The sequence below is a fragment of the Magallana gigas genome, chromosome 5 (genome assembly GCF_963853765.1).
Source record: "Magallana gigas chromosome 5, xbMagGiga1.1, whole genome shotgun sequence".
NCBI classification, from domain to species: domain Eukaryota; kingdom Metazoa; phylum Mollusca; class Bivalvia; order Ostreida; family Ostreidae; genus Magallana; species Magallana gigas.
Genome location: NC_088857.1, coordinates 43494675 through 43513213, shown reverse-complemented (window position 1 = coordinate 43513213; position 18539 = coordinate 43494675). Strand labels below are relative to the sequence as shown.

Sequence of the window (18539 nt, the reverse complement as noted above, 5' to 3'; positions counted from 1 at the left end):
CGAAAGTGATAAACTTTGGTTTAAAAAAAATTATTGTGTGATTAACGTGTATTAAATTTTTAATTTTACTTACTGTGTACAAAATTATTTAATAGTTACTGCTATTTGAAGACTTTAGAATAAATATGAAAAAATGGAGTTATCTTTCTTTATTGTAGTCTTCTTACATTTAAGGTAAAATGTTTGCTATCAGCTGATTTTGATAACAACAAATGTTTACACACACTGATACAGAGGATGATAGCCTACATCTTGTCAATAATGGGAACATCCACAGGGTTTAATAGTTTATTTGATCAGATAACCTTGTGACATGTAGGTAGTGATGTACTCTTTACCAATGGAGGCTGATCCTAGTGTACAATTTTAAGATTTTTGACATATTCCTTATAAAGAGGGATACAAGTAAGGGAAAAAAAATGAGTTTTGAATCTAGTTCTGAAGATCCTATGGATTACCTGAAGACTAAAGATTCAGAGAAAGAGCCATTGCTGGGAGGAAAAGTGGCAGAAGCTCCAGCTGGTATGTGCATGTTTATTGATATCTCATTACAATCTCTGGATGCAGGTTGATTGAATCAGACTGCACTTATATCTTAGTACATGTAGTACTGTGATTATATCTAAGTACATGTAATAGACTAATGGTATTGTGATTTGTAGAAGACAGACAGAAGCATAGGTACTTATGGTGCAATTTAGTCTGCACATTGTGATATTCATTTAGAATAACAATTACCCAGAGTCAGCATCTTAAGTACGGTTAAGTTCCCACATGATACCGTTATATGTGTTAAGTGTTTTTACTTCAGGTTTTGGAAGCCGCCATGTTCTTGCATTTTTGGCATTTCTGGGATTTTTCAATGTGTATTGTTTACGTGTGAACCTTAGTGTGGCCTTGGTTGCTATGGTGAATTCTACAAATAATGATCCATCATCTGTAAATTCTACTGAGTGTAAGGAAGACATACCAGCCAACACAACATCAACTAATACTGTAAGTATTCTGTAATTTGTAAATCTTTCTTATTCTTTCTAGTGTTTAGTTAACAACTTACTGAGTTAATGAATTGATTTGAAGAAATTGTAGCTCTTAAACTAGATGATCTATCAAGTTGAAATACATACCAGTATGTCAGATGTAGTCTGTAATTTTTTTGGTATATTTAATAACTTACATCTGCATTACAAATAGGTGTAATTTAAAATGGTAAACATGCATGCTCTTTAGTGTATGTCTTTGACATAATCTTTGAAAGTATTCAGGAAATATTGATTTTAGTGCTAGTTGGAGAAAATACCAATGCTTTGGAAAAATTTTAGTTAGTGCAATTTACACAGTATATCAATATTTGTAAAAATGTCCATAAGTTTTTGTATTACACTGCATATATAGGACATGAGCAGATTATATATTGTTCCATTTACAGGGTGAATTCAACTGGGACTCTAATACCCAGGGTCTTGTTTTGGGGGCATTTTTCTACGGCTACATAATCACCCAGATCCCCGGGGGCTGGCTGGCCGAGGTGTTTGGAGGGAAGAAGCTGTTTGGTTTTGGGGTTCTTTGTACAGCAATCCTCACCCTCCTGACCCCCCTAGCAGCGCGGTGGAACCTGTATGTGTTCGTAGCTCTCAGAGTCATTGAGGGAATAGGAGAGGTAATAGAAACTCTTTGTTAAATTAGACTGGAAGGTATTTATTGCCTTGATCATCATGTTTTAAACAATGGGACATTGATTTACAATTGTAGACTTACACTTAACACATGATAAAATCATAACATTTTACATTAATTATGTGTACTAAGTAATGAAATACTGCACTAGATGTAGATCTGCTGTACATTAATACACGTACAGCAGACTTAATTGATTGATCATTCTATTAGTATCTTTGACCTCTAATTGCATCAAAGCAGCTTTTATATGTAAAATAATAGAAGTATTAATCATACAAGAGCATCTTGCATTAGTCCATGCTTGTATAGACAGTATTTGCATTATTTAGGGTGTGACTTTTCCCGCCATGAACGCTATGTGGGGGAAGTGGGCCCCACTCTGGGAGAGAAGTAAACTGTTGAGCTTTACTTATTCTGGTGAGTAAAGAATCAAAAATAACCAGTGTTATTGTGCACTTGGTTTGAAGTTTTACCTTAATGTCAGCATGTTTTTTTTTCCTTTATTTTGTGACAATTACTAAAAATGCATGGTAGTGTACCGGTAATAAAGGTATTAAATGTTATCCTCTAGTGACAAAATGCATGTACAATTGTTAAACTTTAAGAATTGTCAGTAGTCACAATAAAATTCTTAAGTTGTTTAAGTGTAGGTGTAAGCAGGGGATATTACTTAATTTTTATGCCAGCTAGTTGGAAATTTTATTAACGGTATTTTTCAAGACAATGATTAAGGCAGTATACTTATATCTTAGTGTAACTTAAATAGCGTATTTGGTGTATTTTTTAGACAGGTTTATGGTTTGACAGGTAAAGGCCTTTATGATTTGACTGTCTGCTTTAACTTGTCTGTACAATCTAGATGCATGCGTATGGTTTTTTTTGCATGACATCATTTCATAAAAATTTATTTGTTAGGCTTACCGGTAAATTTTTTGTATCCCAAAATCTATATTCAGAACGTGGTGCAAGTATTTGAATATTGCCAAAAAAAAATAAAGAATAAAAATTCAAATATTTTTTTTTAAAAATATGTTATAACTGACATAATTTTTACATTTTTATATGAATTATAATATGGAAATACATGTATTTGCATGAATTAGATCATTACAAAAACCTCCCAGATATAAAGTAGTTGTTCAGACATTTATAGAATACTTTCTCATCCTATTTACCAAATTGCTTTGAGTTTTTTATTTTCTGCAGGAAGAATTAAATCTTTGAATGTCTTTACTTGTAGTTAATAATAAATTCATTCTGTTACAGGTGCTCAGTTAGGGACTGTCTTCTCTATGCCAATCTCTGGGATTTTGTGTAAATCAGATTTCTTAGGGGGTTGGCCATCCGTGTTTTATTTGTTTGGTAGGTAATTTATAATTCATATATTGATACTTTGATTATGCACATATATATGTATGTCCTTTTCCTTATGTGTAGTTTTGTAGAAATGTAAGGTACCAGTAGATGATATTTGACAAGTAAATCCGATGTTGTTGTAATTTGCCTGAACTTCATGTTAGTGGATTGTTATCTGTATTTCATCAGACACTAAATATAAGTTTGGCTCTCTGTTTCATCAGGTGCCATTGGTTGTGTGTGGTTTGCTGTCTGGATGCTGGTTGTTCACGACACACCCGCCCAACATCCCCGGATATCCCAGGAAGAGAAGGATTACATAGAGACCTCCGTCGGAACCAGACAAGTAAGGCGACACCACTACACGATTGTTTTACACTATTTAGTTGCTTCTTGCATCTGAAACAGCTTCTGATGAGCAGACAAATTCTATCACAAATATGAAGCCATTATAGTAAGTCATCTGTTCACCTATTATCTCTGTAAATGAACTAAATCTACAGAGATATCATTAAATTTTACATTTTAAGTTTTACAACTTCAACTGTAATTACTTTGATTTATGCATTGCATGCCTTGTATGAATTACTGCAGGGTTATCAAAACTAAATACATTTTACCAGGTAATTGAAAATTAGAATAAAATAATTTTTTTGATATAAAAACTAGACTCAATTTCCAAAAGATTGAGCTACATTTATTTTGTTTTTTCAGAAACTTAAGACACCTTGGCTTTCTATTTGGACCTCCCCAGCAGTATTTGCGATCTGTGCCGCCCATTTTGCCAACAACTGGGGTTTCTACACTATGTTGACCTGCTTACCAACCTACATGAAGAAGATTCTTCATTTCGATGTACAGCAGGTCAGCATTTTTTCACAATTCAAGCATAAATGACATTTAAATGATTACAAAATGTGATAATATATACATAGTATATATATATGTTATATGTATTGGTATGAAATGTTTTACATCATTAAGACAGCCATTAAGTCATGAGTCAGAAGGTGTTTGCTATCAATTGTTCTAATTTTGTACAATATCATTAATTTGTTTTTAGATTCAGAGATCCTCATGTACTACTACAGATCCACATTTTCTGGTACAGATCAACAGAATATAGCACAGTGTTTCTGCATCACAGATTTGCCTTTGTTTTTTCTTTAGGATGGATTTCTATCAGCATTGCCTTATTTAGTGTGTTGGATGTGTCAGACAATCTCTGGACAGCTCGCAGACTACATACGGAAAAATCAGTACCTAACCACTGCAAACACCAGGAAAGTGGTCAACTCCTGTGGTGTGTATACATTGTACTATGTTTTCTAGAGAAAATCTACGGATTTGATATTAATGCGAAATCCTATTAATTGCATTCAAACCCAATCTAATTAAAATGGGATGTGAAACGTTAACAGATTCAGAACATCTGATTTTAATTGGATTGATTCGAAGCACACTGTGATTGTTGTTTTCCATTGAGTTTTGGTGGTTGCTTAAACTATAATTGATCAAGTAGCAAAAAAGTTTTTGTATTAATAAGAAAATTTGGTGTAAAGTATAATTTCTGTTTGATCTAGGTTTGCTGTTACCGGCCATTCTTTTGTGTTGTGTTCAGTTTGCGGGATGTAACCATGCTGCAGTGGTTGCCATAGTAACATTTGCGGTGGGTTTGGGTGGATTCTGTATGGGAGGATTCAACTGTAACCATATTGACATAGCTTCCAATTTCTCAGGTTTGTTGGGCCCAGGGATTTATCTCCTAACATTGTATAATGAATTAATTTACATGTTTTTTCTGTAAACAGGGATATTTTCCTCCCGTGTATAAGTTTTCGCCCCTTTACACATGAAAATAGTTTTGTCCTGTCTTGAATTTGCGCAGACATAGTTGTGTTGAAAGAGAGTAATTTTAGACAATGGAAGAAGCCCAGTCTTAAATTCCCCCACTGACAACGAGGGCAAAAGGGGCAAAAATTAAATGGGGACGAATATTTCCCTGTATACAGTATTTATTATTTCAACAGGAGCATGATTTGACCTAAATGGGGCTGTGCCATAGAAACTAAGAAGAAATTTTGATGGCCTTATTTTTGTTATGTAGGGACTCTGATGGGAATAACCAACATGTTCGCCACAATCCCGGGATTCCTGGGACCCGCCGTGGTGGGATGGCTGACCAGTCACGAGGTACCGCCAACTTTCATCAAGTCTAGTATAGAATAAGTTGGTATTATCATAAGAAAGATAAAAACATTTCATTAAAGAAATGGTTAGATTTTTGTCTTTTATAAGGACCCTCTCTTTTCTGCACATTATTGTTTATATGTAAATTAGTAATCCTTAATTTGAAGTAAAGCAGGAAAGCTACAACCCACAGTGTATGTCATACTTCATTAAATCGAATTTGTCTTTGAAGGTTATTTACTGGTTTTTAATGGCATGCTGCCCATGTTGAAACTGGGCTAGATAAACTCAAAAAGCACATTTTTATTTCATTACAAGTATTTCTCAAAGTTTTCACATTAAATAGTGTAAAAGGATTTCAAAAATAGAACTTTTGTATTATAGATATGCAGTTCAATGTAGCTTTTTCAGGCAGTAGATTTGTTGTTTACACTTTGATATGCTGAAAACCAGTATAATAAATTTTAAACAACAATCTGTTCATGTGAAATCTTCCCTATCATAAACATTTGTCTTGAGGATGCTGTATTATATTTTTCAGGATACACGGGCTAAATGGCAGATTGTGTTTTACATCTCGGCAGCAATCTATGTGACAGGGTGTATACTTTTCAATGTGTTTGCGCGAGGAGAAGAGCAGGAGTGGAACATTCCAGAGGTGTCTGTGTTAGTGTACAAAGGGAATAAAATCAATGAACGAGACCGCTCCGAGAGTAGTCAGAACAGTATATCGTCCAGAATCCAGTCCGCGCAGTGATATCAGCTAATGACTCAGCCAAGACTTTTTTAGACCTTGGTAATATGGAGCACCAATGATAAACATGACCACCATGTGAACAACAAATGTGAAGCTCCATGTACACTGATTGGTTTGAGTTTTCATGCTGCTCAGGGAACAAACATTGCCAAGAAAATATCTATCTTTTAAAATCAGAATGTTTTTATATTTTATAAAACATGTTTGGGAAATAAAATTCAAAAATAGGAAAGAGAGAGAAAGATATAAAATACAAGTATTTATTTTGAACATTATTATACAAAATTTTATGATCTTATTGTATATCCTTAGTTAAGTGATTTGCATTTTGCCTCTTGTTGGGTCCTGAATGAACGTATGTTTATCAACACTTTTGTTGTGATAACTCAAATTGCATTTCTGGTGTTCCACATTGTACACAGATTTTTTTTATCAGACCTCTATAGAGGTTGGGAGGTTGATCAATGTGCATATTTGTTATATCCGTATCCAGTAATAAATACTTAAAAACTTTATGAAAACATGGTTGTTAGTTCATCTCTGAATGTTTACAATCAAACTGTCACCAAATTTAGTTCCTACTTTGTTCTTCTCAATCTTCAACAATGATTTATACCTTTCTTACTGAAACTGCCAGTTTTTATACGCCCAGCAACACAGTTTTATGAGTAAAAAGAAATTACTTAGGAATATACTAAGTAAACTATGTCATGAAAAGTCATTTGGACAAGTGATTAGGGAAAATTGATAGTTTTAGAGTTTAAGATATTGTTTTTAAGCTGGCTGACAGTACATGTACCTTCAGTTTAATTCAGATGTTAAATGCATATATTTTTAAAAATCTAAATCGTTAAAAGATTAATATTGTTTATTTCAGACATATTGCAAATCTTTTTTGTATTTGTACAATAGCAAGACTTACCTAATAAATCGGATTATTTTTTTGGGGGGGGGGGGGTATTTTATTAAGTTTCCGCCACTCACGGACCTTTGACTTTGCAAACACTTTATCCACAACTTTTAAAACTCACTGAAGCTACGAAAAAGGGTTTTTGGTATCAACCCAAGCACAAATTCAAAAGTACATGTATTTATTTGACGTTTATATTTTATTGTACCCTTAATCGCTCTTTTTGTACATCGGTCTTTTGTACATATTGTAAAAAAAAAAGGTATATAAGCAATCACATCTTTGAATGATCTTTTTCTGGCAATTAATTGTTCTAAAACAATCGGATAATAGCCGATATGGAGCTTCTTTTTTGTGAATAAGCATACATGGTAAAACGTCCAAAGAATGAAATCAATAATACCTGAGTTGAAAAAGACAAAAAGAAGGAAGTTATAGAATATGAAACACAAAAAGAAGGAAGTTCAAAGACGGAATATTGAATGATTGAATTCTCACAAAAACCAATGAATGACTGAGTAATATTAAAAGCACAAGTAAAACCGGGCTTCAAAATAAATGAATGAATACCAAAAAATAGTCGGGGTTTCCATCTTTAGAAAAAAGTATAAATAGGTGTATGATCTTATATAGTTTAATTTGTTTATTTCTACATTCAACATGTCTGAAGTCTTCATTAAATCGCTCCTTCGAAATATACAATTGTCGCATCGCACTTTGAAAAATTTTCAAAGTGCGTTAAATTTGGGACCAAATCAACCCACTTTGAAAAAAAAAAATTCAAACGCGTAATTTTTCATGGTGCGTTTTGACAGTGGTCATTTATAAATATCGTTTTGTGTCATTTGATTCGAAATTTTTTTCATCCTATATAACCAAACCCTCTACCCACATCCTAGTGGATTGCAAAGTGAATTTCACAAATAAATTCTCAAGAAAAGATTGAAATCCATGGTTTTAATATTTTAATCATGCATGTCATATAAATCTATATAAAATAAATATGAAAATGTAAATTCAATGTAATACACTAAGGCAACATTTGCAAAAATCAAAACCCTGTCATCAATATACAGTCACACCATTAACAATACAAAATACCACATTATTATTTATAGTTTCAAATAATAACAGTCATAAATATTTTTTGGGTTTTAAGACCAGAAAATTTTCGTATTATTAATTCCTGTTTACAGTTATTACAATTTATTCATCAAATACACATAAGTAATGTAAAAATTATCTACAAGTAGATGATCATCTTGGGTGTTGAAAAAGGATTTATGTCAATATTAAACTGCTTTCGTGAAGGTTAACATTTGGTCCTAATATGGAAAATAACCATCTATATATAGTACGTATTTAATCAAGAAGTGTCACAGAGTAAAACAAGGCTCTCAACTCCAAAGTGTTTGGTAGGTATTATTATTTGTAGATAAAAATAAAGACTGTGATCACATTCGTTGAACAGACCTCAAAATTATCTGTAAACAAAATAATTTCCTTATTATACCATAAATAATTTGAGTAGCCTTGAACACGAATCGTCTCGAAATTTTGTTAATAAACAAGAGCAAGAAAAGGAAGAGATTTATAGTCTATAAAGTATTGATAAGTACACGTACTTGAACACTAGTATTCTAAGGAAATGACTCATATACAACTGGCGAACATTGAATAAACGTAAAAAAGACAACCAATCATTATGCATAATGAATACATTTTACGCTAATTATAAACATAGATATCACCGGGGATTTCATAGTCAGTAGTAATTACATGTAGGGTCTGTGAAAAAGACGGACTTATACTAAGTCAGAGACCAGACTTAGCATTCGAACCAGGGATCTAGAGATCTCTAGTTAGGTTCTGCATTACCAAAGATATTTACCAGTATTTGAATCGGTGGTTACTGACCAAAAAATAGCCAAGAAATACTATAAAAAAAACGACTTGACCGTAATGATTCCCACATAATATTCAAAGAATAGACTTAAATATATTTATATAATTTTCTGCAATTGCACAATAAGATATTATATTATTGACTGTTATACTTAATTGTTTTCATTTTGTATTGTTATGCAAAACACAGCTTGGGCCCCACATTACGTCATTTGCCTCATTAGTGAAATGTATTTGACTAAACGTTACAAAATCGAATCGTAGTGTTGTCGTAGACATAGACACTGGAAATGCAAATACAGTTTATTTTAGATAAATGAAGACTTTGAAACAAAAATACAGCACATTTTTTTCGGAACTAATCGACTGTTAGTCTGGGTGTTACTAGTGTTAACAGAATTTCAAAATAATTCAGAAAGGAATACAAAAAATGAAGGGAATAAACTAAAGTTCTAGCAATTTCTCTCACTGTCTTATATATGCACGTGCTTAAATCCATACACTATGATTACGATAAACAGTTATACACATATACAAGTAAAGCTATGAACCACTGAGTGTTTTATGGAATGATTAATATTGTGACTAGATTAATGTTTACACGTATAAATCTTATAACGTCGGGTACAGAAAAGACAACTTTGAATTATTCCAGAATAAGTAGTAAAAAAGGACAACCCTGATTGGTCAGCAACTGTTCAACAATTTCATGCAGGTGTCATACTATGCTAACGTCAGGTGAGACGCGTTGTTTTGAAAGTTTATCTTAAATATGTAAGGAAATCTTATCAAATTCCAGGTATACATATAGCACGTGCCGCGATTCAAATAACTCTTCCTCCTTGTATGCACTCTACATTCCCTGTGTTTTCTTATCTAAACTTTCATGAAATTTATTCACTGGCCTATTGATTTTCTATTTCAATAAATAAACCATATAGCCACTTTAATCTGAAGTTTTTTTTTTTTAAAAAAACCCACTTTAATCTGTGCTTACTTCAGCTATAGACGAGGAGGTGTTCTGATTTGGAAACAGATCTCGACTCGGATTTGGTCTCCATGCAATCTTTGAAAACACTTTGCATTCTAATTTTGAATGTCGATTAAAACACTAATAATTTACATATTCTTCCTCTGGGCCCACAGCTAAGTTTTGATATATTTGTAGGTCGCTCTCACTCTGTTGAATTTGTTGGGCACCAGAGGTGTAGTTTGCATAGGGATTTTCACTACTAAATGTTGGATTTTCTGCCCCCTTTTGGCTTATCGCTTTTTTCTTTGGTTTTTTACTTTTTTTCTTTGGTTGAGTTTCTGCCTGAGGCTGTAGTGTACTGGGGTCCATGGCGGTATATTCTTCGGTTGGCATATCGTCGTTAAGGTTAACGGGCCTGTCTACACCTTCGTAATTTTCCTGCGGGAAGTCCGGATGACCAGATCCCACATCTTCGTACGTCTCCGTCGGTAAATCCGCCTGAGGAGAGGGAGAGTTCACATCCTCGTATGCTTCCAATGGTTCCGTCACCGCTGGAGGTTCCGTTTTTCTCCTAGTCTTAGCATCTAATTGCTTGTGCCCCTTTTTCGATCTGAACTTTTGTGAAAGTTTGTTGAATGGTCCTTTCTTTTTCTTATGGACCCCCTTGCTGTGTAAGTCAATGGTCGATTGATTTTCATACGTTTCCTGGGGCTCTTCGTCGTCATTGGCGTTGCTTTGGTTTCCTTTCTTCTACAAAACATGAATTACTTCATTTAAAACTATATATATATATATATATATATATATATATATATATATATATATATATATATATATATATAAAATCCAAAATGAGTGAAAGGTGATATCACACAGTATATATAATCAAAAAAGAAAAAGAAAATGAACAGTTCCAAAGTTATATCTATCTATCTATCTATCTATCTATCTATCTAAAGTTGCCAGTACGGAAACCCTAGAGGGAAATTGACTATCTGTAAATCAAATTTTATTTACGACGCCTTTATTCGCGATTACCAGAGATAAACTTTTGGCGCTGACTAGTTTTTGCGACGAAGATGTTATCATGAAAATAATAAACCAAAGACATTAGAGGACTGGTTCTCCGCGAGAATTATTAGCGACAACGAGACTCTCGCGATCTTTCCGAAAGTTTCTCGAACGCGATTCGAATAATTGTCGGTTTTTTACAGTACTCAATAATGAAAAAAGGACATTTCATTAAGGAGGTAACAAAGATGACTTCTAACCTTTTTCCCCGTGGGATCTCTTGCGTAGCGGCCGATCTTGTCCTGTTCCTGCTGAGCACGCCTAGCAATGTCTCTATGGTCCAATGTGGCGGTGTTCTCGTACGGCCCGGGCCCTCTGCCGCCGGTGACTATTGATTCCTCAACACTTTTTAACTCGTTTGCACTTGGAAGCTGGAAGTCAGGGTAATCGTAATTCTTTCTTTTCCTGAGCTACAAGCAACGAAACATTCGATGAAATATGACTTACACCGGATGCTTATGGCGACATGAAATATTGTTGTTTTCCTTACCTCCAACAACCGACTTATAGGGCGTGTTTGACCTTGTTGACCATTTCCTTGTCTACGGCAACATAAACAGACCACAAAAACCAGAAGTCCGAGGACTACCACCCCGCCAACAACACATCCAATGATTATGTATTTTTTGTCATCGACTGCTTGTTCCCGGGTAGACGGTATGACCACGCAAATGGTAATATTTCCATTATCTTTTGACCGTGTTCCATTGGGACAGCAGTCACCAGTAGAGTTCCTTCCATATGTGCATTCTAAGCACGTGTCCATTGTACAGTTCTTGCACAGTTCGTCACACCGTTGGCATGTTTGATTCTGATCTTCATAAAACCCTCCCGGACACGCCGATACACAGAGAGTGACTTGTCCCCCGTCCTCCCCAGTGGGTGGTGTTGTGTAAGTGGTGGAGGTCTCCGACTCCGATAAAGTGGTCCCCACGGCAGACGTGGAGTCGGTGGAGGTTGTGGAAAGTATACATTTGTCAATGTCATCTGAATATAATGTTTTGAGGCCGAAGGCCGAACAATTTGACGAATCACACAAGCAACATTCCGCGATATTCTGAGTTTGGTTTCTGCTGCAACAAGGTGAAGTCCCTTGGCCATAGGCAGTACCCTGGAGCGGAAAGCAAAATACATAAACAAGAGTTATAAAAGTATCGATACTTTAAAAGCATATTGTAGGAATAGTGATTAACTCGTGCCATCTTTGATTTACTTTTTTTTATTGTGAATTTTGGATTCATGAACCGGAAACAAGCCTTAAATTAGATATTTTGAATTCTTCTGATTCGCAAGGAGTACATTTTATAATTTGGGCGAATGTTCGAGCAGTGTTTATTTTGGTGTGCGATAATGTGGATTGTTAAAGAGCTTCTTTCGCTTTTGAATATGCCAGCTTTGTTCAGTTCTTAAAAAATATAAACATGTCTGTGTTTGGAATGATGAAAGGAAAAATAAATGTAGAAAAGATTAATTGAATGTAATAATTGTTACAACAAAAAATGATGTTTTTGTCTGTCTAAAATAATAGTTCACCTGTTGTAAACAGAATTTACCTGTGTCTTAATTTGAGTTAAAATGTGAATCAATTAAAGCTTATAACTGACACACGGCTCAAGAAACATTTACGCCGTGAAGCCAGCCTCTCTCTCTCTCTCTCTCTCTCTCATATATATATATATATATATATATATATATATATATATATATATATATATATATATATATATATATATATATATATATATATATATATATATAAAATCCAAAATGAGTAAAGTTAATCCACACAAGTAATAAATAATAAAAAATAACAGAAAGCCGATTCAAAACTCTACCGGTTTCAAAACTCCTGAAGATTATAATGAAACCGGTAGAGTTTTGAATCGGCTTTCTGTTATTTTTCATTATATATATATATATATATATATATATATATATATATATATATATATATATATATATATATATATATATATATATATATATATATATATATATATATATATATATATATATATATATATATATATATATATATATATATAATGAACATCGAATTACACTTTTGAAAGTTGATATTATAATAATAAAAAGCATTGCCGGTAAGTATGTGGGGATTTTTTTAAGGGGACCCCCTCCCACACTACTCCTCACGGCTCTAGAGCTTATCTAAATAATTCAATATAGTGCACCCACTATTTCGTCATATAGCTGCGTTGTCTGGAAATATACTGATGACTACTTTTTGCAATAAAATTATGGATTATGTGTATTTGTTCTTAATGTTAGCACAAGGTAGTAACTAAATATGTAATAATTTTTGTCACGAGAGATCCGTGGACTGCATGCCGAGGTCCCCAATAGTCACAGAATGATCCTTTGGTTGAGGTTAACCCCTCCCCCACATGCCGTCTCAAGATACTGATATTTTTTTTTACATGCGTATTAAACTTTAGCTATGGTGACTGATAGTTATACTGGTAATTAATTTGCAAATAGATGTCCAATATTTACAAATCTACTAATAGTATTTCCCCTGTCTACTCGAAGAACTAAGATGCCATATGAATGGACCCAGCAGGCCTGTGATAGAGAGTGCAGTTGGATTAGTCTACTAAATAATGTGTGCGTGTTTCATAAAAAAGAAGTATAGAGATGTACGTCAACGAATACCTCAGTCATGGGGTGTTTGTATAGATATAGATATGAAATTATCAGCGTGGTTTAGGCGACCTGTTTGGGCATTCATTTGATAAAACACTCTAACCTAAGTGTCACAACAAGAAAAAGAAATACTGGGAAACATGGGGGATTTTATTGATCGAAGATGGACTTTGACACTCAGAGAAAAAACCTCAAGGAGATCTAGCATTAATTATGACCCGGCAAAAACTTGAAGAAAAAGAAATTTTCCGCGCTGTCAACTGATTAACGTAATAAACTCATAAAACCCACAGGACATAAAATTTAGATGAAATCAATGTCATACATTTTTTTTACATGTTCACCGGTTATCCGTGACGACATAAAATAATCTTACTAACTATGACTGTTAAATGGAAAGTCCCCTAACTTTCCATAAATGTACACTTTATTTTAACCATTAACCCACACTTAAGAAAGCAAGTAGAAAACTGTCCTATTTCACGAAAACGACCATCAATTATCAGTGTGATGTGTCAAACTGTGTCATAGGTTTGTCTGGTATTTCCCATCCTAACTGTGTCATCTAATGAGGATCACGGCGAGAGAAAGGAAAAACAACACGATGCTCATCCTACAGAGTGAAAGCAGTAAAGGAAGCTATAGGTCGCACAAAGAAGGGAGCGTACAAGTCACTTCATATAACCACCAATGTCATTACATGTGCAGTATTACATGTATATGCAAAATGTCAATTGTTAAATAAAATCCTTTTTATACTCCATCAGTGGATTGCGACAATTATAGTGCTTAAAGGGGCATGGTCACGATTTTGGTCAAATTTTATTTTTCTGTTTTTATTATTTGCAATGCTTTAGAAATGTATTTCTAATGATCAAATGAAGTTTTGGTGCCAGTCGTTGAGTTTTAAGCAAGATACGGGGCTCGCAATTCTTCGTAATGTAAACAAGGCTCGTGCCCTGTTTTTGTTTACATAGGTTGAATATACCGGTAAAAATCTTTTTCAAGCTGGTTTGTCTTTTTTATTATTCATTTTAAGCATAAATAAACAGTTCCTAACGATTAAAACATTCATTTTAGGTCAAAAACTTGAATTTTCACTTCAACATTCAAAATGTAAACAAACGTTTTGTTTACGTAGCAAAGAATTGTAAGCTCTGTAACTCGCTTATAACTCATCAAATGACACTCATATTTTGGTTGCCTATTAAAAATACCATAATAAAGCATTGTAAACATCAAAATCGAAAAAAAAAAATTTTGGCCAAAATCGTGACCATGCCCCTTTAATGTAACGTTCAAAATGGCGCGCAGGGGGGAGGGTTCTAATCTACACATAAATGAAATGAAAAAGTATTGAATCAACCTTATCAATATGGTCTGCAATACTTTGTTGAGCTGTGACAGAAAGCCTTTGGTCATTTTGTCTTTGACTAACTTACAATTTTTAATTGTCAATGAGTCCATGACTAGTTAATTAGTCATAGACTCATTGACAATTAAAAACTGTTAATTAGTAAAAGACAATTTTATGACAATGTCGGAGCCTTAGATACTGCATTTGCAAAATAATCAGAGATGCTCGTCAGGTAGAAAATATGTTCATAAACAGAATTTGCGAATTGTTTTCAAACTGTGAATAATTTTAACCAGTACTGATGGTGTTTTTATGGCTGCAAGAAAATTTTAGAGTTATACAACGAAGCCACGTTGCTCGTACTGTCCTGCATAAATGTCATGTATCTCCATTCCCATCGATGTAACAGTCAGGGTAAAATAAATAAAGCCAGAGTAAACATGCTTCAGAACTTTTATGAGAAATATTTTAAAGTTACCCATATACAGGTACCAGAAAGACATTTTGCTGTTGTTGGGAATTAATCAAAGAGCTTGTAGACCCGGTTCCATGGATTCTAAAAACTTGTTTTCACTTTCATAATTATATAAGTTCTATTAGTTTCACTTCCTTGAAGTCCCCCCCCCCCTTCTGAGTATCGTATCATATAACATCATGAGAAGATTTATTGAGTATCTTGTTACATGTGCAGTTGTAAAGAAAACTTAATGTTTAGGCAGAAAGGCAGTATCGGGTTGCGTGAAAGAGACGTGTTTCAAGGTTCCTTAATTGAGCCCAAATGATGCAGCAAACAGTACAATTAATCGTAAATTGACACACTTGTCATGTGATTGTTTGTCATTATACTTCTAGGCGGTATCTATCAATCTATATCATATTTTAAACAATATGTATATGAAACAATTATCTTATCTTCCGTTATAAAAATTGATGTTGAACTATCATTTGCATGTGCATATTCATAAATTAAACAGATAAATATATGTCATGTATTTGTACACAACTTGGATATTGTGCATGTATATATATTCACAGCTTAAACAGGATTCCCAAAAACCAAGCGCCATGTCCGAGAAAAAGGCCAGACTTAAGACACAACACAGGCAACCAATTCACATACATAGACATCGTTCAGTCATGATTGGGTTGACACATGCATGGGGATCAGACACAAAGGAATTTCCCCCTTTTAAAACACAGAAAAAATATCCTTCTTGAAACCTTTTACGGAAATGACAAATAAACTCGGAACAAAACAGACAGTTTGTCAGATTTTTTTTCTGTAAAGTTTATAAAAGTTTGTGTTTTTGAACTTTTGCCACAATTCTACGCATCCGAATAAAGTATTTCAATTAACTCGCCAACTATTCTCTTTAAGTCCTGAGTAACTTGTTCCCATGATATTGCTTTCACAAGCTTCGGTTAAAAATCACCAACCCCATCCCCCAAACAAAAGGCGAGTGTTAAAAATCCAAGGCATGAAATTCTGTAGCTACCTTAGCCAGTGACCTCTTACCTGTGTGACAGTCACAACCGTTATAATAATCACAAAGTTAATGAATTTCCCGCTGGTTTCCATGGTGTTTCTGATGCTGGTACAGGTTACACAGACTGTGGCTGTATCATCTCTGTCGTCCCTTTATCACATCACATCAAGTACCTGTGTTTTGTAGTTATCCAACCAGGAAGTGGAAAACCTCGAGACGAGAAGATTATTTTGTTTGGGGGCCAGTCAGCGCACAGGGGCTCGTCACGAAGTTTTTTCAACCTTTTATATATACCACCTCTATACTATAAAATACACAAGGGAGGAATCAAAACTCGAAAAAATCGCTACCTCCCGATTTCGGTCGCCTCGTATTAATTCTTCTCGGACGTTAAACCCTGCACTCTAGGTATCATTAGATCGGGAAAGGACCATAGTTTTTAGGAATACCTGCAAAATTTAAACATCGGCAACAATTTTAGAAGTTTTCACGCATTTTCTTCCAGTTTACTCTCCGGTGACACTTTCTTCGATCAGATGTTGCGCACCGAATTTATTCATGCGCTCTTATTGGATAATTTTGTTGATCAAGATAAATCGTACGTTGACTCGTATTTTAGAGGGATATTCAAATGATGAGTGAAGAAGTTCTTATTACGTGGTGAGTATATGTATTAATTTTCATATTTATGTAGAAATATTTTAACCATACCTCGGACATTCGGTAGGACGTGACTATGTATTTCTTGCATCAAAGCAAGTTTGAATATCGGTTGAAAATCCCTCTAAAATACAAGTCCGCGTACGAGTTATCTTGAGCAACATTGAATTGACCAATGAGAGCGCGACATCTGATCGAAGAAAGTGTCACCGGAGAGTAAACTGGAAGAAAATGCGTGAAAACTTCTAAAATTGTTGCCGATGTTTAAATTTTGCAGGTATTCCTAAAAACTATGGTCCTTTCCCGATCTAATGATACCTAGAGTGCAGGGTTTAACGTCTGAGAAGAATTAATACGAGGCGACCGAAATCAGGAGGTAGCGATTTTTTCGAGTTTTGATTCCTCCCTTGTGTATTTTATAGTATAGAGGTGGTATATATAAAAGGTTGAAAAAACTTCGTGACGAGCCCCTGTGGTCAGCGGGGATCTGCTGGTCTATTTAAATATCACGTACATTCAATGTGTCTGATAAAATAGGCAGCAAGCATAGCAAGTTACTGGCTTTTTATTTTATTTCATTTGACCTTTTTTTATCCATTGTTCCATACTTTTTTAGGGCCACCTGTGAACTAAGATAATATTTCGGTGGATCGCTAGTTTGACTGTCTTACATGTGCTGTCTGTAGATCTATGTGCAGTCAGATGGTTTTTTGTAAAGTGGATTAATTACATGTGGATTTACATGTACTTTAATAAATACTGGATTATGGATTGTTTTATAGATACATGTACTGAGTGCATTTTGAGGATGTAATGACTTTTTAACAAAACATCTACTGTAATGAAAAGAATTTAATTTTCTTGAGATCAAAATTAATGATAAAATTGTTTTCACAAATGTAATGTTTAAAGTAAACGTACGTGCTATGTAAATCTGATTCGCTTAGTATTGTTGCCAGCTGCAAAAAAATATTTTGCGTATACTACATGTATTTAATTTTTTCTACAATCTTTATTAAAACCAGGCACGTAGCAATGGGGGGGGGGGGGGGGGGCAGGGCCCACTTTTTCCTCGAAGCAAATAATTTTCTTTAATTTACATAGTAAAAATTGAATTATCAGGGAGTTGCCCCCCTCCCACTTTTTTGGGAGTATGTGAAAAGAATTGGAATGGAAAATGAGAGAAATGGAACTTATAGATATACTACGCCAGCCCCCCACCCCCCACGGATTAGGATTTTGAAGATTTTGGGAAATTGCCCCTTTTTTCCCCTTTTTTTGTTTGTCAAGATGTTTTGGATGAGTCTGCCCCCCCCCCCACACTTTTAAAAGCGATGCTAAAAAAACACATTTTAGTACATCTGTTTATTAAAATACAGTATTAAATGTAATATATTTCGTACAAGATTACAAGAACATATGGCCACTGGTAACAAATGATAAATGATAGACCGTGTATATTATCTTGCTTCATGACCTAAAAAACCTATGTACTATGAACACATTGATGCTTTCAACACATCGTTTTA

At 34.2% G+C, this 18539-nt stretch overlaps 2 protein-coding genes across 2 annotated transcripts; one reads left to right on the top strand and one right to left on the bottom strand.

The window, feature by feature from the left end:
* The first annotated feature begins 232 nt into the window (after positions 1–232).
* Positions 233–6215, top strand: LOC105341804 (sialin). Its single transcript, XM_011448524.4, has 11 exons — positions 233–522; positions 812–996; positions 1430–1660; positions 2010–2097; positions 2947–3042; positions 3261–3382; positions 3751–3900; positions 4207–4339; positions 4620–4775; positions 5144–5229; positions 5768–6215. The coding sequence occupies exons 1-11, from the start codon at positions 420–422 to the stop codon at positions 5981–5983; spliced, it is 1566 nt and encodes a 521-aa protein (XP_011446826.3). The 5' UTR covers positions 233–419; the 3' UTR covers positions 5984–6215.
* A 3495-nt stretch (positions 6216–9710) lies between these two features.
* On the bottom strand, positions 9711–16584 carry LOC105341803 (uncharacterized). The gene is made up of 4 exons (XM_066085669.1): positions 16380–16584; positions 11333–11953; positions 11043–11252; positions 9711–10521 (listed from the first exon to the last, which is right to left on the bottom strand). Exons 1-4 carry the CDS (start codon positions 16440–16442, stop codon positions 9910–9912), a joined length of 1506 nt encoding a protein of 501 aa, XP_065941741.1. The 5' UTR covers positions 16443–16584; the 3' UTR covers positions 9711–9909.
* Between the last annotated feature and the right edge of the window lie 1955 nt (positions 16585–18539).